Source organism: Trichechus manatus, unplaced genomic scaffold, assembly GCF_000243295.1.
Source record: "Trichechus manatus latirostris isolate Lorelei unplaced genomic scaffold, TriManLat1.0 scaffold00008, whole genome shotgun sequence".
Classification (NCBI taxonomy): Eukaryota; Metazoa; Chordata; class Mammalia; order Sirenia; family Trichechidae; genus Trichechus; species Trichechus manatus.
In genome coordinates, this window is record NW_004443944.1 from 27,184,425 (window position 1) to 27,211,717 (window position 27,293).

The 27,293-nt window shown below is 36.8% G+C and overlaps 1 protein-coding gene across 4 annotated transcripts in view; it reads left to right on the forward strand.

The window, feature by feature from the left end:
- The window catches only part of RBL1 (RB transcriptional corepressor like 1), a 63,484-nt gene that overhangs the window by 24,993 nt on the left and 11,198 nt on the right, over nucleotides 1–27,293 (forward strand). For 3 of the 4 annotated variants that reach the window (XM_004370367.2, XM_023724814.1, XM_023724817.1), the window contains 6 exons: nucleotides 297–434; nucleotides 2,121–2,279; nucleotides 8,000–8,132; nucleotides 18,707–18,973; nucleotides 22,058–22,269; nucleotides 26,881–27,057. In XM_004370367.2, coding sequence (XP_004370424.1) covers nucleotides 297–434; nucleotides 2,121–2,279; nucleotides 8,000–8,132; nucleotides 18,707–18,973; nucleotides 22,058–22,269; nucleotides 26,881–27,057 — 1,086 coding nt within the window. The remainder of the gene's footprint in view (nucleotides 1–296; nucleotides 435–2,120; nucleotides 2,280–7,999; nucleotides 8,133–18,706; nucleotides 18,974–22,057; nucleotides 22,270–26,880; nucleotides 27,058–27,293) is intronic. The other variant, XM_023724811.1, reaches the window with a different exon arrangement.

The window sequence follows — 27,293 nt, forward strand, 5'->3', positions numbered from 1 at the left end:
AAAAAGAACCAGTCATAATGCTTTTCTCTTGATGGAAATATTGACTATTATTTGTTCACATTTCAAAGCATTTTGTTGTGTACACATCATTTAAACTTAAGATCTACCACTGAGCAAGATCAGATGTTATACAAAAAACTCTTTACTAGTTTGAGAACTTTAATTTTTATCTTTGGTGATTTAGTACAGCATAATTCACAGAAGTTATTTTATCTTGTTTCTGTAGTCTTCTTCATAGAATGACAAAAACTAAAATTGCTGGGAAATAGTAAACTGTAGTCTTTTTCTTCCCTAAGGTTCTTTTAGAACAGGATATATTTCATCGTTCCTTGATGGCCTGTTGTTTGGAAATTGTGCTCTTTGCTTATAGCTCACCTCGTACTTTTCCCTGGATCATTGAAGTTCTCAATTTGCAACCGTTTTATTTTTATAAGGTGAGATGAAAACAAAGTTCTGTTATGATGTACCTCACATAAACATTGTATTCATCATAGTGCTGAAGAAACAACCTGTTGTGATATGTGGAAAATATTTCCAGAAGTGTCATGAAAATATATATTCCTTTTGGGTAGAATCAAGGACAAAATGGAGAGGATGAGAGTATCAACAATTTAAGCCAATCTCACAACTTCAGTTTTTCCATCACTGACTTGCAAATGTAACCTGGAACTAAGTGCTTAACTTGAAATTTTCCATATTTATAAATGAAAATTGTAACTATTAAATAGATGCATGTTGAAGAACAAAAATGTCATAGGAAAAAAGAAAAGGTTTAAATTTGATTTTGGTTAAGTCTTAACTAATGATGTTTTAATAACTGATTGTGCTCCTTCCCCAAATTTGAGCTAATTCAAGGTGGCTGAATCTTGCTTACCTCCCCTTTTTTTCTGCTAGTACTATTTATTAACCTTTTATAAAACATAGAGGTCACAGCTACTGAGCTACATCATCACATTTAACATTTAATATTACCTAGTGTCCAGCGTGTCCCTGGGTGGCACAAATAGTTTAAGCTCTCGACTACTAACTGAAAAGTTGGTGGTTCGAACCCACCCAGGGGCGCCTTGGAAGAAAGCCATGGTATTCTGCTTGCGAAAAGTCACAGCCTTGAAAACCCTGTGGAGTGCAGTTCTACTGTGCGCGCATCGGGTCGCCATGAATCAGAATCTACTTGAATGCAACTAGTAGTGCCCAGATTTAAGACTAATGCTACTGTTATGTTTATTGGCATAATTTAGTTATCTGCGCTACTTTAAAACTATTGATGATAGGAAAATTAGTTTGAAAAGTTAAATTTTTATACCTAAAGCATGCCTGAGTTAAAGGTGTAGAAAAAGCTTATCCATTTGAGTTGCTTACTGAGTGTAGTTAAAACATTTTTTAGATTCTTAGGGAAAATCTACTATATATATTTTCTTTAATGTTGATATGTGTGTTCAGATTTTGCATTTAGGAAAAGTTATAACTGTATTCAAGGAATAATTACCAGAGGAGGTTTAGTTTTTGCCTACAAACTAATAGTAATTTATTTTTATTTATGAAATTCCTGTTTCATTCAAGAAGCTAAATGCCTTTTTTTAACTGCATAAATAATACATGCTCACTGAAGAAAAACAGAAAATGCAGATAAATGTAAATATTAAAATGACCTGTAATTCTATCACCCTCCCCCCAAAAAACACTATAAATATTTTTGTGTGTATACTTCCAGACTTTGTTCTAGATATTTTCCCTTACTAAAATGGAATTATACTTTATATAAGCAAAGTTCTTTTTAAATACTTTGTTCATTCCATTCTTTTGAGATATTGGGAAGAATAGCCTGAAAAGGGGCAGTAAATTCAAAATAGCACTGAACTGGGAACTCAAGATGCAACTTCTACCACTGTTGGGCTGTTGACCAGTTTGTACGCATTCCTGACTCAATTTTTCATGTATAAAATAAAACATGAAAAACAGAGGCATAAATTAAAAGATATTAATAAGCCACAGAATTACGGTTCAAAGGTGTCATTTGTGTTCTGTGTCACATAGTAAAGCCAGAACCAGTCATATGTGGAAGCCCAGTCTAAAACTGACTGCTTGAAACCACATTGCTTTCTCAATTTTCCCCTCTCCAGGTTATTGAGGTAGTGATTCGCTCAGAGGAGGGGCTCTCGAGGGACATGGTGAAACACCTGAACAGCATTGAAGAACAGATTTTGGAGAGTTTAGCATGGAGTCATGATTCTGCACTATGGGAGGCTCTCCAGGCAAACAAAGTTCCTACCTGTGAAGAAGTGAGTCAGGGCAAGGCTGGTAATCCCATCATTTTCTTTTCTTTTTTCTTTTTTTGGAGATGATAGCTGATTTGTTTTTAATTTGTATTTTTGTGATTATTCAGCATAAACTAATGTTTATTGGCTATTCTGGTGTCTTCTTATGTGAAGATTCTTTCGTGTCTTTGCCTGTTTTCTCATCGATTTGTAGGAGTTCTTCAAATATTCTGGAAAACAAGCCTTCCATAGTTATGAGCATTGCAAGCGTTGTCTCCCAGTTTGACAGTTCCCCACATGGGCTTTTAAAATCAGATCGGGCACATTTTGCATCTTTCCCTCCTGGGGGGATAATTTGCAGAATGATATTTTCAAAGAGTTCCCAATTCTGGCGTTTGTTTCCTAGTCCTTAGGAAACATGCCTTTAAGAACGTGCCCATGGAATAGGTCTGTCTTAGTCATCTAGCGCTGCTCTAATAGAAATACCATGAGTTTTAACCAAGATAAATTTATTTTCTTACAGTCCGGTAGGCTATAAGTCCAAATTCAGGGCATCAGCTCCCAGGGAAGGCTTCAAGTCCAAATTCAGGGCATCAGCTCCAGGGGAAGGCTTTCTCTGTTACCTCTGGAGAAAGGTCCGTGTCTTCAATCTTTCTTTGTTCTGGGAGCTTCTCTGCGCAGGAATCTCAGGTCCAAAGGATATACGCTCTGCTCCCAGTGCTTCTTTCTAGGTGGTATGAGGTCCCCAGTTCTCTGCTTGCTTCCCTTTTATCTCTTGTAAGGTAAAAGGTGGTGCAGGCCACACCCTAGGGAAACTCCCCTTTACATTGGATCAGGGATGTGCCCTGGCTAGGGGTGGTGTTAGAATCCCACCCTAATCCTCTTTAACATAAAATTACAATTACAAAATGGAGGCCAACCACACAATTCTGGGAATAATGGCCCAGCCAAATTGATGCACACATTTTTGGGGGGACATAATTCAAACCATGACATTCCACCCTTTGGCCTCCAAAAAATCACATCCTTGCAACATGGAAAACATATTCACCCCATCATGTCATAGCAAAAGTCTTAACTCCAAGTCCAAAATCAAAAATTCCTCTTCATCTGTGAAATCTAGAATACAAATAATCTGCTTCCAAAGGTACAATGGCAGAACGGGCACTAGACATTTCCATTACAAATGGGAGAAACTGGAGGGAAAGAAGGAGTAACAGGCACCAAGCAAGTCAGCAGAACATATTACATTAGCCCTCAAGGCTTTGAAAATAAACCTCTGTTCTCTGAGACAATTTATACAATGGCCCTGCCCTCCAGACTCTAGGTATTGGCCACAGTCTCCAGAATCTGAGTGGAGGCCACTTGGCCTTGGGCTTCAGCTCCGCCTTCCAGGCCCACTGGGATGACTGCTCTTCTCCCTCGCTTTAGGTGCACCATTCTGCTAGGCTATTGGGGTGACAGCTCCACCCTTAGAAACACCAGAGGCCATGGCTCCACCCTTTGAAACCCCTGAGGTCATGGCCATACCTTCTGAGACTGAGGCAGCTTGGCTTCTTATCTGCCTTGTCTCTTCAGCTTCTGCTTCCTGTGGCCTCTTGGCCCTTGGGCCTCACATCAGCATCTGCCCTGCCGGGGCAAAAGTTCCAAAGCTCGGTAGCTCCACCAGTAAGTGCCTGGAAGCACCCTACTCCACCAGAAAGCCTCGTATGCACAGGCACTCAGCTCTCTTGCTCCGTGGGTCGGCAAGCCTAGCTCCACCGATACGTACCCGGAGGCACCCCACTCCGCCAGGAAGCCTAGTGTGTACAGGCACTCAGCTCTCTTGCTCCATGGGTTGGCTCCAGTGCCATCTCGCACTGATTTCCTGGTTCTGCTGCTGTTGGTTCTCTGCCACTGCTGCTTCTATGCCACTGCCACTTCTCTGCTCTTGTAGGTTCTCTCCTGCTCCTGGTCCTTTGCTGCTGCCACTGCTCTATCCATTCACAGTTTCAAAACTGCTTCCACATTTTAGGTATCTGTTAGAGCAGCACCCCACTCTCTGGGCACCAAATTCTGTCTTAGTCATCTAGCGCTGCTCTAACAGAAATACCACGAGTTTTAACCAAGAGAAATTTATTTTCTCACAGTCCAGTAGGCCACAAGTCCAAATTCAGGGCATCAGCTCCAGGGGAAGGCTTTCTCTGTTGGCTCCGGAGGAAGGTCCGTGTCATCAATCTTCTCTTGTTCTGGGAGCTTCTCTGCACAGGAAACTCAGGTCCAAAGGACGCGCTCTGCTCCCGGTGCTTCTTTCTTGGTGGTATGAGGTCCCCCTCATTTTCTGTTTTTTAATAATAACTTTATTGAGGTATAATTCACAGACCATACAATTCACCCATTTAAAGTATACAATTCAGTGGTTTTTAGTGTATTCACAGAGTTGCAAAACCATCACCACCATCAATTTTTGATAACATCTTTATTGAGATAAATTCACATACCATAATTTCATCCATTTATAGTATACAGGTGAGTGGTTTTTAGTGTATTCACAGTTTTTCAGCTATTACCACAGTCAATTTTAGAACATTTTCATCACCCCAAAAAGAAACTCCATATTCGCTAGCAGTCCACTCCTCATTTCTCCTCCATCCCCTAAGCCCTAGGCAACCACCAATCTATTTTTTGCCTGTAGACTTGCCTATTCTAAATGTTTCATGTAAATGGAATCATATAATATATGGTCCTCATGACTGGCTTCTTTCACTTATAACCTAATGCTTTTAAGGTTCATCCATGTTGTAGGATGTATCGGTATTTTATTTCTTTTTATTTTGAATAATATTCTATTGTATGGATATATCACATTTTATTTGTCCATTCATCAATTTATGGACATTTGAGTTGTTTCCATCTTTTGACTATTATGAATAATGCTGCTATGAGCATTCACGTTCAAGTTTTTGTGTGGACATACGTTTTCATTTTTCTTGGGTATATACCTAGGATTGGAATTGTTGGATTATATGATAACTCTCTTTAGCCTTTAGAGAAACTGTGAGTCTGTTTTCCAAAGTGCTGCACTGTTTTACATTCTCACCAGCAAAGTATAAGGGTTCCAGTTTCTTCACATCTTTGCCCCAACACTTGTTATCTTTCTTTTTTCTTATAGCCATCCTAATGGGTATGAAGTAGTATCTCATTGTGATTTTGATTTGCATTTCCCTAATGGTTAATGATGTTGAACATCTTTTCATGTGTTTACTGGCCATTGGTGTATAGTTTATTCATATTCTTTGGCCATTTTTTAATTGCATTATTTATCTTTTTATTATTGAGTTGTAGTGGTTCTTTATATATTCTAGATACAATCCTTTATCAGATACACGATTTACAAAAATTTTCTTCCATTCTGTGTGTTTTCATTTTACTTTCTTGATGGTGTCTTTTGGAGAACAAATGTTTTTAACTTTGATGATGTCTAATTTACCTATTTTTTTCTTTTGTTGCTTTTGCTTTTGGTGTGAGAGCTAAGAAACCTTTAATTCTATCATTTAAAAAAATTTATTGTGGTGAAATATATATAACAAAAAGTTTGCCATTTTAACCATTTTTAAATGTACATATTCACCATGTTGTGATACCATAACAATCAACCACTATCTATTTCCAAGTTTTATACACCCCAAACAGAAACTCAGTACCCTTTCAGCAATAATTCCCATTCTGTCCTCCTCCCAGCTGCTGGTAACCACTAATAAACTTTTGTGTCTATGCATTTGCCTATTCTAGATATTTCCTATAAGTAGGATCATACAATATTTGTCCTTTTGTGTCTGACTTCTTTTACTCAGCATAATGTTTTCAAGGTTTATCTGTGTTGTATCATGTATCAGAATTTAATTTCTCTTCATGACTGAATAATACACCATAGTATGTATATACCACATTTTGTTTATCCAGTCATCTGGTAATGAACACTCAGGTTGTTTCTACCTTTTGACTCTTGTGAATAATGCTGCAGTGAACATTGGTGTACACGTATCTGTCTGAGTCCCTGCTTTCAAGTCTCTTGGGTAGATACCTAGGAGTGGAATTGCTGGATCATGTGGTGATTCAATGTTTAACTTTTTGAGGCACTGCCAAACTGTTTACCATAGCAGCAGTGCCATTTTACATTCCCACCAGCAACACACAAGGGCTCCAGTTTCTCCACATCCTTGCCAACGCTTGTTAGTTTCCGTTTTTCTGATAATAACTATCCTAGTGGGTGTGAAAGGTGCCCTGCTGGCACAGTGGTTAAGCACTTGGCTGCTAACTGAAAGGCAGCAGTTCAAACCCACCAGCTGCTCCGCTGGAGAAAGATGTTGCAGTCTGCTTCCATAAAAGATTTCCAGCCTTAGAAGCCCTATGGGGCAGTTCTACTCTGTCCTTAGGGTCACTATGAGTTGGAATCGACTCAGTGGCGGTGGGTTTGATTTTGGAGTGGGTGTGAAGTGATAGCTCATTGTGGTTTTGATTTGCATTTTCCTAATCACTAATGACCTTGAGCATCTTTTCGTGTGCTTGTTGGCCATTTGTATATCTTCTTTGGAGAAATGTCTATTCAAGTCCTTTGCCCAGTTTTTAATTTGGTTATTTGTCTTTTTGTTGTTGAGTGATAGGCATTCTTTATATATTCTGGCTATTAAATCATTATCAAATATATGATTTCCAAATAATTTTTCCCATTCTGTAGGTTGTCTCTTAATTTTGTGAATAATGTCCTTTGATGTACAAAAATTTTTCATTGTGATAAAGTTCAATTTCTTTTTTTGCTGTTGCTGTTGGTGTCGTATCCATTGTCAAAAACAAGGTCCTCTGTTTTGTTCTAAGAGTTTTATGGTTTAAGTTATTATATTTAGGTAACTGATCCATTTTGAGTTAATTTTCATATATGGTATGAGGTATTGATCCAACATTCTTTTGCATGTGGAGATCTAGACCTATCATTTTTAATTTTTCAAATGTCTATGTAAAGAGTTAAACCCTTTTCATTGGTGATATATGGAATTTTTTAAAAATAAAAAGTCTGTGCCTTTACACACACATCACACATTTAACAGTTTAGTATCATGTTAGAAATTGAGTTTTTTTCCTCCACCTCTGTGCTGTTCTTTCAGAGCTCCGATTTGCTTTTCTGTATCTCCTTATAGTTCATAAATCTTCTTGAATTTTTTCCTAATCTCAAACTACTGGAGGAACTGCCCAAGACTAGGAAGAATTAAAAAGAAGATGATTTCTTGAAATCTGTCTTCCATGCTTCTTTTGCAACAGACTGATTGAGCAATCTTCAGTATTCATCAATATTTCCACTCTAGAATCCATTAGGAAAGTGGAAACAACTGTGAACTTGGGGTAAAAGAATTTGGGTTCAAGCACTGGATCTATTACTTAGCAGTAGTCACTTTGAGCAACTTTCATATTTTGAACCTCAACTTTCTCATCCATAGATGGAGGATGATAGTGCCTATCTCATAGGTTTACTTCTAGTGTTTAGTAAACTTAAATAGATAAATTAAAAGATTAAGTGAAGTGAATTCTTTCCATATATGGAAAAGTAATAATGATTGAGCACTTTATAGAAATTGTTATATTTTGCAAAGAATGAAAAAGGAAAGGGAAATAGAAAATACATTTAAAACTTTTTCCCCCACTCTTCCCATTATAAGTTTTAATTGGTGGGTTTATTTGTATATAAAGCAAAGGATTTTTATTTTCTACAGGTTATATTCCCAAATAACTTTGAAACAGGAAATGGGGGGAGTATACAGGGACATCTTCCCATGATGCCAACGTCTCCTATAATGCATCCACGCGTCAAAGAAGTTCGGACTGACAGTGGGAGTCTTCGAAGGGGTACGTTCAACAGTCTTAGATTGTAAAATATTCATTAAAGATCTTTTTTTTTTTTCCAGAGAAAATTTCAAGTTTTGCTAATATATTATTAAGAAATTTAAGTTCTTCATCAGGATTTTAAAAGGGGCTTTATGCTTGTACCAGCACCCTAAACGAATTGAGTATTTGCATGGCTCAATGTATGCCTTTTTATATTAAAGTAATAGAATTTTCAGTCTGATTTTGATATTGTGGAAATAGTATTTTGGCCTTTTAATAAATACATACAACCTTTCCTAAATGCTAATGGAAGACTTTAAATAAGCTACATATCTACTTTGCCATATTTGACAGAAGTTATTTTCTTTCTTTGTCTATGTACATCTGTATAGAAAGATAAATATTTAAAGCTGACAACTTTTATTCTCTTTGAGGTGCTTAAATTCACCTAAAAAATGACTTATCTATGCTCTCTTAAAATAGTTCATTTTGAGCCTTACTAGTAGGAAAATGTTAGTGCATTCTTCCTTATTTCATCTGAAGTGGCAAACCGATGTGTGCATCTTCTTAAATTTTTTTATATTACTGAAGAAAATCTACGGACCACAGTGTCCCTGAACAAACCTCAGACAAACAAGTATTCAGGTTATTTATTGAGGTAGCTCTAGGTCCATTTTCAGACTATGATTATGTGTGTGTATACCCATACACGCATGAGTACACATACACAGTCCTTACTTTGTGTGCAGTGTGGGACCATAAAAATGACTGTACAAACTGAAACCATGCAAAGCAATCTTAATAATCTATGGTAATAATTATGATTGTTCTGATTCTTCTTTAACAATTTTGTTAAAACATTAAAAACTCTCCTACTGTCAGTTGTTAATGTTTAGAAAAATGAAAAAATAGGAAAGCTAATATTGACATTAAAATTACAAACATTATAAACATTGAATTAAGGGGTTTATTTCTTTTTTTTTATTGTGCTTTAAGTGAAAGTTTATAATTCAAGTTAGTCCATCTTAAAAAATCTATACATACACTGTTAATGTGACCTTAGGCGCTCTCCCTATACTGTGACAGCATACTCCTCCTTTCCACCCCAGATTTCCCGTGTCCATTCAACCAGCTCCTGACCTTCTCTGCCTTGTCATCTCGTCTCCGGACAGGAGCTGCCCATTTAGTCTCATGTATCTACTTGCGCTAAGAAGCACACTCTTCACAAGTATCATTTTATGTCCCTCAGTCCGGTCCAATCTTTGAAAAGTTGGCCTTGGAATTGTTTTAGTTCTGGGCTGATAGAGAATCCAGGGGCTATGCTTTCTGGGGTTCCTCCAGTCTCAATCAGGCCATTAAGTCTGATTTTTTACTAGAATTTCAGTTCTGCACCCCACCTTTCTCCTGCTCCGTCAGGGACTTTCTGTTGTGTTCCCTGTCAGGACAGTCATTGGTGATAGCTGGGCACCATCTAGTTCTTCTGGTCTCAGACTGATGAAGTCTCTGGTTTATGTGACCCTTTCTGTCTCTTGGGCTAATAGTTTCCTTGTGTCTTTGGTGTTGTTCATTCTCTGTTACTCCAGGTGGGTTGGGACCAATTGATGCATCTTAGATGGCCACTTGCAAGCTTTTAAGACTGCAGACACCACTCAGCGAAGTGGGATGCAGAACATTTTCTTAATTAGCTTTGTTATGCCGATTGACCTAGATGTCCCCTGAAAACATGGTCCTGAGACCCCCACTCCTGCTACTCTGTCGCTTGAAATGTTTGATTGTATTCAGGAAACTTCTTAGCTTTTGGTTTAGTCCAGTTATGCTGACTTCTCCTGTAGTGTGTGCTGTCCTTCCCTTCACCTAGGAATTCTTGTCTACTGTCTAGTTAGTGAATAACCCTCACCCTCCCTCCTTACCCTCGCAACCATCAAAGAGTGTTTTCTTCTGTGTTTAAACCTTTTCTTGAGTTCTTAAAATATTGGTCTTAGACAATATTTGCCCTTCTGTGACTGACTAAATTCACTTAGCATAATGCCCTCTAGATTCCTTCGTGTTATAAGATGTTTCACGGCTTCATCATTGTTCTTTATCGTTGCGTAGTATTCCGTTGTGTGGATGTACCATAATTTGCTGTCGCAGCGGCGGCGAATGTCAGGACGGCGGAGACAGTAACCAAACACAACTCTTACAGAGAAGTGGGGCCAGGAGGGTCACTCTGAGGAGTCGACCCTTGGCTTCAGTCTCAGGAGTTTATTTATAGTCAATACAGCAAGCAGTGAAGCAAATAACAGAACAATGGGCTTTGGGTGAGTAACAATAAGTTTCGGGCAAGGGAGAAGGAATTCAGGTAAACAAGCCAATCAGTAACGGGTCAATAGGTTTGGGAAAACAGGTTGTGACAAGTCTCAACATGTTGGGGACAAATCTCAACATGCTGTGCAGCATAGAGGCCTGTGGGAGCTGCAGTTGTCAGTAGTGCAGCCATGTTTAAATGGCATATATCCCCACAATTTGTTTATCCATTCATCTGTTGATGGGCACCTAGGTTGCTTCCATCTTTTTGCTATTGTGAACAATGCTGCAGTAAACATGGGTGTGCATGTATCTATTCGTGTGACGGCTCTTATTTCTCTAGGATATGTTCCATGGGACAGGATTGCTGGATCCTATAGTACTTCTATTTCAGCTTTGTAAGGAAGTGCCTAATCAATTTCCATAATGGTTATACCATTTTACATTCCCACCAACAGTGTGTAAGTGTTCCAGTCTCTCCACAGCCTCTGCAGCATTTATTATTTTGTGTTTTTTGGATTAATGCTAGCCTTGTTGGGATGACCTGATAATCTCATTGTAGTTTTGATCACCGTTTCTCTAATGGGTGATGATTGTGAGCATTTCCTCATGTGTCTGTTAGCCGCCTGAACATCTTCTTTGGTAAAGTGCCAGTTCATATCCTTTGCCCATGTTTTAATTGGGTTATTTGTTGTTTTGTCATTGAGGTTTTACAGTATCTTGTAGATTTTAGAGATTAGATGGTGATCAGATTTGTGGTAGCCAAAAATTTTTCCCCAGTCTGTGGGTTGTCTTTTGACTCTTTTAGTGAAGTCTTTTGATGAGCATAAGTGTTTGATTTTTAGGAGCTCCCACTAATCCAGTCTTTCTTCTGGTGCTTGTGCATTGTTACTTATGGTTCGTATTGTGTTTATGTCATGTATTAGGGCTCCTAGTGTTGTCCCTATTTTTTCTTCCATGATCTTTATCGTTTTTGATTTTATATTTAGGTCTTTGATACATTTTGAGTTAGTTTTTCTGCATGGTGTGAGGTATGGGTCTTCTTTCAGATTTTTGCAGATGGATATCCAGTTATGCCAGCACCATTTGTTAAAGACTCTGTCTTTTCCCCAATTAATGGACTTTGGGCCTTTGTCAAATATCAGCTGCTCACAGGTGGATGAATTTGTCTGGATTCTCAATTCTGTTCCATTGGTCTATGTATCTGTTGTTGTACCAGTACCAAGCTGTTTTGACTACCATGGGAGTATAATAGGTTCTAAAATCAGGTAGTGTGAGGCCTCCCACTTTGTTCTTCTTCTTGAATAACGTTTTACTTTTTTGGGGCCTCTTCCCTTTGCATATGAGGCTGGTGGTTTATTTCTCCATCTCATTAAAAACTGCCGGTGGAATTTGGATCGGGATTGCATTATATCTGTAGATCGCTTTGGGTAGAATTGACATTTTCACAATGTTGAGTCTTCCTATCCATGAGCAAGGTATGTTTTTCCACTTATGCAGGTCTCTTTTAGTTTCTTGCAGTAGTGTCTTGTAGTTTTCATCGTATAGGTCTTTTACGTCTCTGGTTAGATATATTCCTAAAGTATTTGATCTTCTTGGGGGCTGTTGTGAATGGTATTGATTTGGTGATTTCCTTTTCAGAGTTCTCTTTTTTGGTACAAAGGAATGCAACTGATTTTTGTATGTTTATCTTGTATTCTGATACTTTGCTGAAAGCTTCTGTTAGTTCCAGTAGTTTTCTTGTGGATTCTTTGGGGTTTTCTGTGTATAAGATCATATCTGCAAATAGAGATACTTTTACTTCTTCCTTATCAATTCGGATGCCCTTTATTTCCTTTTCTAGCCTAGTTGCTCTGGCTGGGACCTCTAGCACAGTGTTGAATAAGAGTGGTGATAAAGGGCATCCTTGTCTGGTTCCCATTCTCAAGGGGAATGCTTTCAGACTCTCTCCATTTAGGATGATGTTGGCTGTTGGCTTAGTATAAATGCCCTTAATTTTGTGGAGGAGTTTCCCTTCTATACCTATTTTGCTGAGAGTTTTTATCATGTATGGCTGTTGGACTTTGGCAAATGCCTTTTCTGCATCAATTGATAAGATCATGTGCTTCTCTTTTGTTTTGTTTATGGAATGGATTACATTGATTGTTTTTGTAATGTTGAACCATCCCTGCATACCTGGTATAAATCCCACTTGATCATGGTGAATTATTTTTTTAATATCTTGTTGAATTTTGTTGGCTAGAATTTTGTTGAGGGTTGTTGTGTGAATGTTCATGAGGGATATTGGTCTGTAATTTTCTTTTTTTGTGGTGTCATTACCTGGTTTTGGTATCAGGGTTTTGCTGACTTCATAGAATGAGTGTGGGAGTATTCCATCCTTTTCTATGCTCTGAAATACCTTTAGTAGTAGTGGTGTTAAGTGTCTTCTCTGAACGTTTGGTAGAATTCTTCAGTGAAGCCATCCGGGCCAGGGCTTTTTTTTGTTGAGAGTCTTTTAATTACCTTTTCAATCTCTTCTTTTGTTATAGGTTTATTTAGTTGTTCTACCTCTGTTTGTGTTAGTTTAGGTAGGTAGTGAGCTTCTAGAAATTTGTCCATTTCCTCTAGGTTTTCAAATGTGTTAGATTACAGTTTTTCATAGTATTCTGTTGTGATTCTTTTAATTTCAGTTGGATCTGTTGTGAGACCACCCATGTCATTTCTTATATGGGTTATTTGCTTCCTCTCTTGTTTTTCTTTTGTCAGTTTGGCCAGTGGTTTCTCAATTTTGTTGATCTTTTCAAAGAATCAGCTTTTGGTCTTGTTAACTCTTTCAATTGTTTTCTGTTCTCTATTTCATTTAATTCTACTCTAATTCTTATTATTTCCTTTCTTCTGGCACCTGAGGGCTTCTTTTGCTGCTCTCTTTCTACATGTTTGAGTTGCAGGGTTAATGTTTTGATTACGGCCCTTTCTTCTTTTTGGATACGTGCATTTATTGCTATAAACAGACCTCTGAGCACTGCTTTTGCTGTGTCCCAAAGGTTCTGGTAGGATATGTTTTCATTCTCATTTGATTCTATGAATTTCTTTATTCCATCCTTAATTTCTTCAATAACCCAGTAGCTTTTGAGCAAGGTGTTGTTCAGTTTCCATGTGTTTGATTTTTTTTCCTTGCTTTTTCTGTTATTGATTTCTACTTTTATGGCTTTATGGTCAGAAAAGATGCTTTGTAATATTTCAATGGTTTGGATTCTGTTAAGGCTTGCTTTATGGCCTAATATGTGTTCTCTTCTGGAGAATGTTCCGTGTGCGTAAGAAAAGAAAGTATACTTGACTCCTGTTGGGTAGAGTGTTCAGTGTATGTCCATGAGATCAATTGGTTGATTGTTGCATTTAGATCTTCCATGTCTTCACTGAGCTGCTTTCTGGATGTTCTGTCCTTCACTGAAAGTGGTATGTTGAAGTCTCCTACTATTATTGTGGAGCTGTCTATCGCTCTTTTCAATGCTGTTAGAGTTTGTTTTTTGTATTTTGGAGCCCTGTCATTGGGTGCGTAAATATTTATTATAGTTATGTCCTCCTGGTGTATTGACCCTTAATCATTATATAGTGTCCTTCCTTATCCTTTGTGGTAGATTTTACTTTAAAATCTATTTTGTCAGAGATTAATATTGCCACTCTTGCTCTTTTTGAGTGTTGTTTGCTGATGTATGTTTTTCCATCCTTTGAGTTTTATTTTGTTTGTGTCTTTCAGTTTAAGGTGTGTCTCTTGTAAGCAACATATAGACAGATCATGTTTTTTAATCTATTCTGCCACTGTCTGTCTCTTTATTGGTGCATTTAGTCCATTTACATTCAGGATAATTATTGATAGGCATGAGTTAAGTGCCGTCATTTTGATGTCTTTTATGTGTGTGTTGTTGACAGTTTCTTTGTTCCACTTAATTTTATGTGCTTTATCATTTATGTATCTTCTTTTCGTCTTTTTCATTGTTGTTGATTTTGTATTTGCTGAGTCTTTATGTTTTTCTTGTTTTTTTATTTTGATGTGTAGGATTGTTAGTTTCCTTTGTGATTATGTTAATGTTTACTAAAGGGGTTTATTTCTTTAAAAAAAAAAGACTTATCAAGAATAGTTTAAATAGGGCTTGCCACCTCTTATTGTTGTCCTTTCTGTGTCTTGGCAATTATCATGTTTCTTTCTGTTTGAATCACCTTCTACTGTTTTATACTTTGTACTTTCAGTGCCGTGAACTATCTCAGAGAGTTCCTTTAATGTGAAGTTTTTAACTGTCATCACTTTCTCTTGAACATCTTCCTCCTTTTTGTCACAACTTCCTTCATTTATGAAAATTCCTTTGGCTATATATTTAGAGTCCTTTAAACAGCAGCGGTGTGAACATTCCCAAGGTCAGCTGTTTTGTCTATAACTTCATTGACATTCAATTTGAATTTGACTTATAGCATTATCACTTTTTTTTTTTGTTTGTTTCTTTTTTGCACCTCCGTCTTTTTTGGGCAATTCCCTCTTTGAATTGTTCCTTTTTATAAAATTTCATGTGGGTTTATCACTGGGAGACAAAGAAGCAATACGGCTATGTGCTTTGCTATCTACATGAACTGAATAATAAACCTACCATGACCAATCACCAACAGACTTTGAAAGAAGTGACGTGATAGGTTACAATCATGATGCACATCTGTTATTTACTAGTGATTTGTGGACTAGAGAGCCAGCAAGGAAGTTTGTAGTTTATGCGATTACTCACAGTAAATAAGTTAATATGCTATGGTTACTGAAATTTGAACCGTTTTCTTGGGAAATTGGTTTACTTTAACTAAATTGTGATAACTGAAATTCATGCATATCAGAACTGCACAAAGCAAGAACTCCTTCTGTGTATGTATGTGTGTATTTATGACTATAATTTGTGTACATATGTGTATATATATATATTTTCACACACACACAAATGTGGGTGTGTGTATTTACAGCCTGGCTAGAGATCTAAGAACTAAGATAAGGAAGGATAGTCACCAGAATTTAATTCTCTCTACTTGGTGGATTTTGAGTGATTATTACTTTCTTCATTATAGTTTTTTGGTATTTTTTTAGTTTTTTCAGTGAACATATATTATTTGTTTATTTATTATTTGTTTACTTACATACCATAAAATTCACCCTTTAAAGTATATAATTCACCCCGGACACCCTTTTAACTCAGTACTGAAGTCACTACTGAGGTTCCCCTGTCAGCCAAAGATTAGACAGGCCTATAAAACAAACAATAACACGTAGTTCTACCATGTATACGAGACTAAATGGGCATACCAGCCCAGGGGCAAAAATGAGAAGACAGGAGGGCACAGGAAAGCTGGATGAGTGGAAATGCAAAACTCAACATTGAGAAGGGGAGAGTGTTGACACATCACGGGGGTTGGCAACCAATATTACAAAACAGTATGTGTATTAATTGTTTAATGAGAAACTGATTTGGTCTGTAAGTATATAATTTAGTGGTTTTTAGTGTATTCACTAGGCTATGCAGCTATCATCACTGTCAAATTCTAGATCATTTCATCATCCTAAAAAGAAATCTCATACTCATTAGCAGTCATTCCCCTTACCCCTGTGTCTCCCTATCCCCTGGAACCACTAATCTACTTTCTGTTTCTACGGATTTGCCTATTCCAAACATGTCATATGAATGGAATCATAGAATATGTGGGGCTGTTTGTGTCTGGCTTCTTTCACGCAGAATAATGTTTTCAAGATTTATCTGTGTTGTAACATGTATCAGTACTTCATTCCTTTTTATGGCTGAATAATATTCCATTGTATGGATATGCCACATTTTGTTTATCCATTCACTAATTGGTGGACATTTGGGTTGTTTTTGGCTATTATAAATAATGCTGCTATGAACATTCATGGCATATATTATTTTTATAATTAGGAGAAAAACTTACTTTCTTGTAGAAGTCTGGCAAGAGAATCAAAGGGAAATCCTTAGAAAATGATAATAATATTGATCCTTGACTCTGAGGAGAACAAGACAATTTATTGATTTGTGTTTTCATTAAATTTTAATTGAGTATCCACTACACTTTTCCCATATTGTGCTAGGAAAAGATGAATTTCAAGGGTTTTGCAGCTAACATCATGCTATACCTCGAGTCCTTTCTTGAAATGTCAGCTTTCAACATTCCTAGTTGGATTCAAGGGCTGCATTGGATTTCTTAAATATGAGGTATTCCAACAGACTCCTATAAAGGGTTAGTGGGAGCTACAATATAGATTTCTACTTGTTTTCTTAAGACAGTGGAAATCAGAGTTGCTTGCACAATCCCCAGAATTATGGAGAGATTTTTATTAAACTATGCATACATACATACACAGACCAAGAGGCAGCTGGTTGAAGAGAACAAGGGGATACTGCATGGTTTAAAATCAGGAAAGGTGTGCATCAGGGTTGTCTCCTTTCACCTACTTATTCAATCTGTTTGCTGAGCAAGTAATCAGAGAAGCTGGACTATATGAAGAAGAATGGGGCATCAAGATTGGAGAAAGACTCATTAACAACCTGCAATATGCAGATGCCACAACCTTGCTTGCTGAAAGCAAAGACGATTTGAAGCACTTACTGGTGAAGATCAAAGACTACAGCCTTCAGTATGGATTACATCTCAACATAAAGAAAACAAAAATCCTCACAACCGGACCAACAAGCAACATCATAGAAAAGATTGAAGTTGTCAAGGATTTCATTTTACTTGGATGCACAATCGACGCCCATCTAAGCAGCAGTTAGGAAATCAAATGACATATTGCATTGGGCAAATTTGCTGCAAAAGACCTCTTTAAAATGTTAAAAAGCAAAGATACCACTTTGAGGACTAAGGTGCGCCTGACCCAAGCCATGGTGTTTTCATTCGCCTCATATGCATGTGAAAGCTTGGACAGTGAATAAGGAAGACCGAAGAATCGATGGCCTTGAATTATGGTGTTGGCGAAGAATATAGAATATACCATGGACTGCCAGAAGAATGAACGAGTTTGTCATAGAAGAAGTACAGCCAGAATGCTCCTTAGAAGCAAGGATGGTGAGACTTCATCTCACAAATTTGGACATGTTGTCAGGAGGGACCAGTCCCTGGAGAAGGAAATCATGCTTGGTAAAGTAGAGGGTCAGTGAAAAAGAGGAAGACCCTCAACAAGATGGATTGACACAGTGGCTGCAACAGTGGGCTCAAGCATAACAATGATTGTGAAGATAGCACAGGACTGGGCAGAGTTTTGTTGTGTTGTACATAATGAGTCAGAACTGACTTGACAGCACCTAACAACAACATTTCTTCACTCATCTCAGGTTTGAGTAGTAATACAGAGAGCTGCCAAAGCATTGCTGGAGGTAATTTTTATACCTTTTAAGCATGTTTTGAAAATAGATTACATGACTCATTATCTAATTATGTAGTGAATGTAAAAATAGTGAAATGCTTTCACTTTAAATACATATTATTGATATACCTGTAAAGAAACAGTGGGATTGGGAAGATGGAGAAGAGCTGTGGAAAAGGCATAGGGTTGTAAGGGGCTCGAAGCACCTGTGTACCTTGTGGAGAGGAATGGAGAGCAGCTCTTGCAGAAGGATAGCACTGGAAGAGAGGCATGATCCTTAACTCTTCTTCTTTTTGTTTTTTTGTTTTTACTCAATACACTACTGCCAACTGCAGATTAAGACAAAGGTAAGAACAGTCCTATCACCTTTACTCATCTTCATCTTCTGGTTTATAGAAGGTGATTCCCCACAGCTGCTGCCTTAAACTACTTTGGTGGGGAGAGGAGGTACAGGAGGAGGCAAAACTATGAACCAAATCAGCGATATTTCCTGTTGCTCCCTTCTTCTCAGGGGCTATTTACTAAGTAAAATTGGGAGACAGAAGCTAATTGGACTACTTCTTAAATTTAGTGGTCACCTCATTCAACCTCTGACCCTCTGCTTCCCCTTAATATTTTGCTCCTTTAATATAGGCAGAGGTTCAAAAAAGATGTTCAGTAAAGGTGAGCTACCTTAAAGCAGGAAGATGAGCTATCATAATTTTCACATCTTATTATAATGACTTATTTCATATCTCTCTCTCTCTACTACTTGGCTTGACTGATACTGCATGAGGGCAGAGGCCACATCTGTGTTGTTTACTGCTGCATCCCTATTGCCTAACATAGTAATTCAATAGCTATTTGTTGAATGAATGAATGAACCTGATTTATTATTTTGGAATGTGTATCAAACTGTTTTAAAATTTTCTTTTGTCTTTATTAGATATGCAACCACTGTCTCCAATTTCTGTCCATGAACGCTACAGTTCTCCTACAGCAGGGAGTGCTAAGAGAAGACTTTTTGGAGAGGACCTGCCAAAGGAAATGCTTATGGACAAGATGATAACAGAAGGAGCAAAATTGAAAATTGCCCCTTCTTCAAGTATTATCACTGAAAATATATCAGTTTCACCTGGGCAGAGTCTTCTAACAATGGCCACAGCCACAGTAACAGGGACAATAGGACAAAAAGTTACAATTCCATGTCATGGTAACATCTTAATGCATTTATTTTATTTTATTTTCTGAGTTGGGTAAAAAAAAAAAATTTAATAACCTACTAGATCAGATCTCATGATCTTTGTAACCCAGTGTTTTTTCTTAAGCCTGTATTGTTTTTTGAATTTTCACATTTTATAAATTCACTACCCTCTTTGTTAGGATTTCTTTTATTTTCTTATCTGAGTTTTCCAAATGAGTGTATTGAACAAGAATTTTGTTTCTTGATTAAAAACATCTCTTTAAGAACTCAAAACAGAATATTCTTATTTCAGGGAAAAAATATTAAAAAAGAAGTCAGTCAGTCTAGAATTACTATTTTATGGCCTTCCCCACCCCTTTTCTTATATATTTCCATGTGTATGCACACACATACAGTCGTGTATCTCTGTGTGTGTTTGTGTGTGTGTGTACACATACACCCTATTGGACAAATTCAGTTTTCATAGACTTGCCAGTAGGATAGCATTTGCAATAAATTTTGCCGTGGTCCCTCTTGGATTCATTGTGGCATCTTTATAAGAAGATGCTGAGCAGCATTAATCTCTTTAAAACTAATCAAGTATTTGGAAGATTAAACATTAAAGTAAGCTTGTGTTCTTACAGTCCTAAGATGTTGGATGGTTTTCCTTAAACATGAACCAAGAGGTTTCATTTTTAAGAGAGACACACTAAGCTCAGGAATTCTAAGATGTCATGTGTATATACCATAACTTATAAAGTATTAGAGTTTTCCCAGAAATACTTGTTACCAAGGAAAGAGTATACAAAGAGTGATTGAAATGAATTAAATTACAGGAAGGAGGACATACTCCATACTGTCACAGGCACTGGTGTACATCTCTCTTAATCTTTTCCCAAAAGGGAATATTCCAGACCTCCCCTGCTCTTGGTCCTTTTAACTCATAGACTTCTTTGCTCACTATTAACAATTTTGATTTAGTCTGCATCATAGTGTGGAGAAAGGCCCCAACCTGATAACTTTATTATATTCCTCTTTCTCCTACTTTCTTGACATTGGTTAAGTTACTTCATGCCTCAGGTTTTTTGTCTGTAAAATGAAGGGATTAAAGTAGATAATTTATATGATTTTATTTTTGTCAGTCCTATAACCTGTAACTGTTTGACTAGGTAGAGTACCAAGAACAGCTGGAAAATGCAAAATGAGGTACATTTTAAAGAGTTTTATCACCAGTAACCATGAGGAAACTTTTGCTTACATCCATCAGTATCCCAGGTTTGAACTAACATGTTTGCTTACCTGTAGCCCCAGATTTTTGCCACAGGAACATCAGTTGCCATTTACTATATGCCAGGATCTTTGCCAATATCATTATTTCATTTCATCCACATAACTACTCTGAATGTAGGTGTCATCCCTGTTTTACAGATGACGAAACTCAGGAATTAGAGTAGTTAATTGTTCCATTCCAGCTTCATCACATTCCTCTACAGCCTTTCTAGTAATACCTTGTAAAAATCTATTCCCCTCTTTTGAGGAACATAAACGTTTTATAACCTTCTTTTAATGTTATTTAAAATTTCCCAGGAGGGATCAAATATAATGGCACATAAAGCAGTGGTGATTTTGAGTATGTTTTTGAAACTATAAATGCCACCTGTGTCAGTCAATGTTCTCCAGAGAAACAGAACCAATAGGATAGATAGATAGATTTTTAAGGAATTGGTTCTCATGTGATTATGGAGACTAGCAAGTCTAAAATCAATAGGGTAGGCTCACAGGTTGGAAACTCAGGAAAGAGTTGATGTTGCAGTCTTGAGTCCAAATTCCAAAGGGCAGGCCAGCAGGCTGGAGACTCGGGCAAGATTTCTGTGTTATAACCTTGAGACAGAATTCCTTCTGGAAATCTCAGTTTTTGCTCCTAAGGACTTCAGCTGATTGCATGAGGTGTACCCACATTATTAAGGGTAATCACCTTTACTTAAAGTCAGCTGATTATAAAAGTGAATCACATCTACAAAATACATTCATAGCAACATCTAGACTAGTATTAGACCAAACTATTGGGCATAATAGCCTAGCCAAGTTGACACATACAATTAACCTTGATGCCACCTAGCAATTCACCCTTGGGCGGGAGTTTTGTGAACAGCCTCACTCTCTACCTTGTTTGAGAATCCCTCATCTGTAGAGTGTTTTCACTTGAGGTTTTTCTCTTAGCCTACAACCACACAGTACCAACTCTTAGTCTCTAAAATGATGTTTAAACTAATACTGACCTCAAAAGAAATGCAGAGGAGTTTCAAAGGGGACTGTTTCTCTTTTCCCTACATGTAATTTCTCCCAAAAAATCTTTTGAATGTTGTAATGAAATATGAGATGGAGGTGCAGCCAACTTTGCCCTCCTCCTTCTACTTTTACAGCTTGTTTTGGTAAAGTAATAAAGGAGTTTTATCTTCTTGGATTCCTTGGAGGTGGGAGATGCATATCAAACGTTATTCCAGAAATGAAATCCTAAAAGGCAGCAAATATTCCTAGATGGTCCAGAATAGGTATCAATAAACTTTTTCTTAAAGGGCCAGGTTTTGTAGTCCAAGAGAGAAAATTGAGGCTATTTTGTAGCCACTTGCATATATAACAATTTAATATGTAACAATTTAGAAACTTAAAACCATTCTTAGCTTGTGGGGTATACCTAAACAATTAGTGAGTCAAAATAGGCCACAGACCATAGTTTGCCAACCCCTGGTCTAAAAGGACAATATTAGAATTTCTTAAGATCATTAAGCTCTTTCTTTGCTGTTTGTAGTGTTAAAATGTCAAGTTCAACTGCCTAGAAGTTTTTATCTCTAGTAGTTTGACTGTGATGAAAGTGTTACCTTTTAGGAAGCTAGATTATAAGTATATGAAGTTCTTGTCAATATTCCTTACCTAGGATAACTATGAAGAGTGGTTTTCATAAGTCATATAGTAAAATGGTATTCATTGGTAATAGCTTATTAGTATTTACCTTATAAATTAAAGCAAATTTATGTTAAACATATATAATTGACAACTTTCCTGGGACACATGCACCTTATTTCTAAATCTGAGAACTCTTGATTATATATTCAGGTATTGCAAATGATGCTGAAGGGATCACACTGATACCCACTTGCATGAATACAACTCAGGAGTCCAAAATGGAGAGTCCTGTTTCACTTACTGCTCAATCGTTAATTGGTGCTTCTCCAAAACAGAACCACCTGACTAAAGCACAAGAGGTACATCCAACTGGAATAAGCAAACCGAAAAGAACTGGATCCTTAGCACTGTTTTACAGAAAGGTACGTGTTTCTTAGCATCTACAAAGAGTTCATTTAGTCAGTGCATGAAAGATTGAGTACCAGAGGGCAGATTTAGCTTTTTTTTTTTTTTTTTTTAAGAAGTATTTGACTTTATAAGAGAACATTATAATCTTGGTGAACTATGTTAAGACGTAGGCTGTTATTGTTTTACTCCATTTCCTGATCTAACTTATGTTTCCTGTGAGCTTATGTTCTTAACATAACTTGAGTAAGCAGTTGACCACCTCTGGAATTTACTGGAACTCTATTATATTCTGTCACTGTAGAGTAGAGTTCATTGCGGAACAGTACATTTTGGATCTCATGGATGGGCTTTAAATTACTGAAAAATCAAGAAAGGTTGGATATTGTGGGGAGGATATGTTTTTAATCATAAATCTGGTGTATTAACCTTTTAAGTTAAGATATGATCAGTTAAGAACTACATGATGAATGTAATTAAAGTCACAAATTGTACATGTAAAAAATATTAAAATGGGAAATATTTTGTTACATATATATTTACCACAATGAAAAAAAAAGAAATGGCCAGTTAAATCCTCATTATAACAATTAATTATTTTAATATTAATGAATAGAGACTGAAAGATCTAACATAGAAATAATTTCAACTGGTCCTATATTTTGGAAGCTTATTTTGATCATCAGCTTCTTATAAGATGGACATATTAATCATATAGCTGGCTAGTCCATTCTTAAGAATTGTAAAAGAAGGAGAAGCCACTGTTTGTTTTTTTCAACATTGTGATTAGGGTTTAAAACTGTAAGAAATTCATGTTTTCATCTTTTCTAAATGCCTCTTAATGCAAATTTCAGTTCATTTCCTCTAGCTTTTCTTATAATAATTCTTTATATACTGTATTTTTTATAGACCATATTTTTTTCTGTGGGCTAAATAACTCTTCTTTAATTTCACTTATCAATCATATTTTTTCCATTCTTTTGTCATTTGCTGTCACAGACATTCTCAACCTAGGCTCTGAATTAGATATCTCTTATTAAGAAAAAATGTGAGAGTTATATTGAATCCTACTTCTTTCGAAGTATTCTCTGACCTTGGTCATAATGATCATTTTATTTTTTCTTAGATTTAGGTTTGGCCATGAGAAAAATAACAGTAGCTTTAACAAGATAGTCTGGGTAGGTAGTCTGGGACTTCTGTGGTTGCCATTATCATTAGAAACCCAGATTCCTTCTAGGGTTTATTTTGCCATTCTCAAAACAAGGCTCTCTACTCAGTCCAGGATGGCTGCTTCTACTCCGGATATTGTATCCGTATCCAGCCAGCAGGAAGGAGAAGAGCATGCACCCTCACCTAAAGAACGCTTCCCAGAAGTTACATACACCAGTGCTGCTTATTTCCCATTTTATCATATTTCCACCACTAGAATTTTCTAGCCTTTATTACTGTAAGGCAAGTGCCCAGCTTAAATATCAGGGGTTATGTTATTGTAGCAGGAAGACCAAACACTGGAAGACAACCCACAATTCTCTGCGACAACCAAGCTTTCAACTACAATTCATTTATTTTAGTCACATTTGTAAGTTTTAGAGCAGCAGAATTTTCAGGGAATTTTTTTTAATATAATTTTTTAAATTTTGTTGCTGTTGAGGGTATGCACAGCAAAACATATACCAATTCAACAGTTTCTACATGTACCATTTAATGACATTGATTACATTCTTCAAGTTGTGTAACCATTCTCACTCTCCTTTTCTGAGTTGTTCCTCCCCCATTAACATAAATTCACTGCCCCTTAAAGTTCTTATCTAATCTTTCAAGTTGCTGTTGTCAGTTTGATCCCACATAGATAGTTCTTAAAAGAGCATAATGCTTATGGCAGATATTTTTTACTAGTTAAGCTAGACTATTGTTTGGTTTCAAGAAGACTTCAGGGGATATTTTTGGTATAAGATTTAAAGATTATCTCAGTGTAATAGTTTCAGGGGTTCACCCAACCTTCATGACTCCAGGAAGCCTGGAATCCCTGAGAATTTGTAATTCTCTTCTGCGTTTTCCCCATTTGGATCAGGATTCTTCCATGGGATCTTTGATCAAAATGTTCAGTAATGGTGGCTGGGTACCATTCAGTTCTTCTGGTCTCATGGCAAAGGAGGCAGTTGTTCATGGAGGCAGTTAGCCACACATTCCATATCCTCCTCCTATTCCTGACTCTTCTTCTTCCTCTGTTGTTCCAGGTGAATGGATACCAATCGTTGTGCCTTGGATGGCCGCTTGCAAGTTTTTAAGACCCTAGGCACTACATATCGAACTAGGAGGTAGACCAGAGGCATTTAACATGTTATTAGGCCAGTTAACTGGGACATCCCATGAAACTATGACCCTAAACCTCCAAACCAAGAAACCAAATCCCATGAGGTGTTTGGTTGTACATAAGCAGCCTCAGCAGCTACTTTTTCTTTTCTGTTGTTGTTGTAAATATATCTATCACAACTTTTGCCAATTCAACTTCTTACGAGTGTACATCTTATTGACAGCAGTTAAAATAATCAGCTGTGCAGCCCTACCCTTCATCAATGTGATAGTTCCATCACTGTTAACCCTCTTTTTCCCCCCTCCCTCCAGCCCCTGGTAACCATTGATAAACTTTGTTCTGTGTGCAATTGTCTTTTTATATAAGTGAAATCATAGAATATTTGTCCTTTTGTTATTGACTTATTTCATTCAGCATAATGTCTTCCATCTCCATCCTTATTGTAGCATGTATCAAGACTTCATTTCTCCTTTAGGGAATTTTCTTTTGCAGGAAAACCTCTTCTTTAAAGAAATATTCCCTCCCCAGAGGTATAAACAAATAAAATATATGAAAGTAGGGTTGCTTTGATTGAAGGGTAAATTGGTTGAGGGAGCAACTTTCCCTTTTTCACCACCTTCTTCTGCCGTCTCTCCTCCATCCCCCGCCAACATCTTGTGCTTGACTAAGGGTTATATAAAAAACAGAACTCCATAATGCAGCCTTTTTCCCGTTCATCCCCCATTTTTAGTTTTCAAAATGACAAATTATTACCTTTGATAATTCATCTGAGATTGATAAAATAAAAAAAAAGTTTCATTTTTGAATTCTTAATTCTGGATTTTATTTCAGAATCTATCCTTTTTTCTGTTTAATTATAGCCTACTCAATATAGATTAGAAGCTAGAAAATATTTCACCTAAAAAGAAATTGAAATGTCCATTTCAATAATGAATTCAAAGTAACCATTTCTTGAGTAAATCTGTAGCTGTATCCCTCCTGAATTTAGTGTGATGCTGGCGTTTTATCCCTTAGGAGAATTTACTGTGAATTTTTTGTTAGAATAAGAAGCCTTCCAGAGTATGTATATCTTTAAGGCATTGTTTGATCAGCTCTATGAAAGACACTTAATCAAGTATTACTTGATTATGTATTATCTTTAATTCTTTTAGCTAGGACTGTATTTGTTCTGTTCTCCTCTTATGAATGTAAAGCTCTAGCATCTTTCCCACTGCTTTTAGCCCACTAGGCGCTGCTTATCTCATGGCATCTGGACCAGAAACAAAGGGATAGGATACAGAAAGGAGTTGGTAGTCAACCACTTGTCTCTCTCCCTATCAGATTAATATATTGAATAGCTTAAATTAGCTTTTAAACTCTAGTTTGTGATTTTTTTTTTCCTGCCGAAGATACTTTTCTTTAAGGAATACCTTACTCTTTTTTTCTTCCCCCTGAACATTTAAGCTTAAAGACTTAGCTTTGAATAGAATAGTCTGGTTTAGGACTACATCATGATTACCAGTTCTTAAACATTAGAACATAATGTTTCTTGGATGATTAGAAGCCATTTTAGGATTTTGTAGGATCTTACGGTCATTTGTATTAGTATCAATTCATATAAAGACTGGAAATATAAAAAGCTCAGGGCATTGAACTGAATTTACTCTGATGTACTTAAAAAAATTTTTTTAAACCTGTTATTTCATTTAACATCCATGTGCTCATATAAACACTAAAGATTATAGGGGAAAATTTTTTTTTGGACTCATGGCTAAGATTTATTGCAGTTAAAGGATACAAAGCAAAGTCAGCAAAGGGACGAGGTGCATAGTGTAAAGTCCAGAGGAAACCAGGTGCAAGCTTCCAAGAGTTACAGGGGAAATTTGTTAATGGTTTTGGTTTCTGACTCATTTTTGGAGTCAGACATGTTACTCTTTACTGACAATTTAGGCTTTACAGCAATTTTATCTGAACCCAAACAGATGAGATAGAGATTTCTGAGCAGTTGACAAAATTATGCATTCATAATGGTCATGATGCAGGTAAAATACTGTATTTTAGTGTTTTTCACTTTACATAGTTGGCAACGTAGCATAGCAGATAACGTCTTAAAATATTTTTTTTGAAAAGACAGTTTTCCAAAGAGAATTTTGCTTTAATCTGTATTCTCCTGCTATGGCAATGAACCAGTGCTATAGAACAGAAATTTCATGTAATGTATCCATAGCCTAGGTATTTTAAAATCTTGGCCTTAAAGCCCATTTATGGTAAGACATAAAAATTTCAAAAATGACTCACTTGATTTTTTGCATCAATGTACTATCTTCCATCTTAGGTCTATCATTTGGCAAGTGTACGCTTACGTGATTTATGTTTAAAACTGGATATTTCCAATGAGCTGCGAAGAAAGATATGGACGTGTTTTGAATTCACTTTAGTTCACTGCCCTGACTTAATGAAAGACAGACATTTAGATCAGCTACTCCTTTGTTCCTTTTACATCATGGCAAAGGTAATGTATAACTAGGGGAAAGCTCCTTGCCCTCGTTGCCTGTATTTGAAGCATGAGGTAAAAACCTGCTGAATTTGATTTCTTCTCTTGCCTTTAGCTCTGTAAGCCAGTAGTGCCTATTATCATTGTTACTAAAGTAGTAAATTCCAGCTACTATGTTTCTTCTCAAGACTCTCCATTTAGTTTCATAATGATCAGCTTTGCTACTTTATAGGAATAGATTGGTTGGAAAGGGC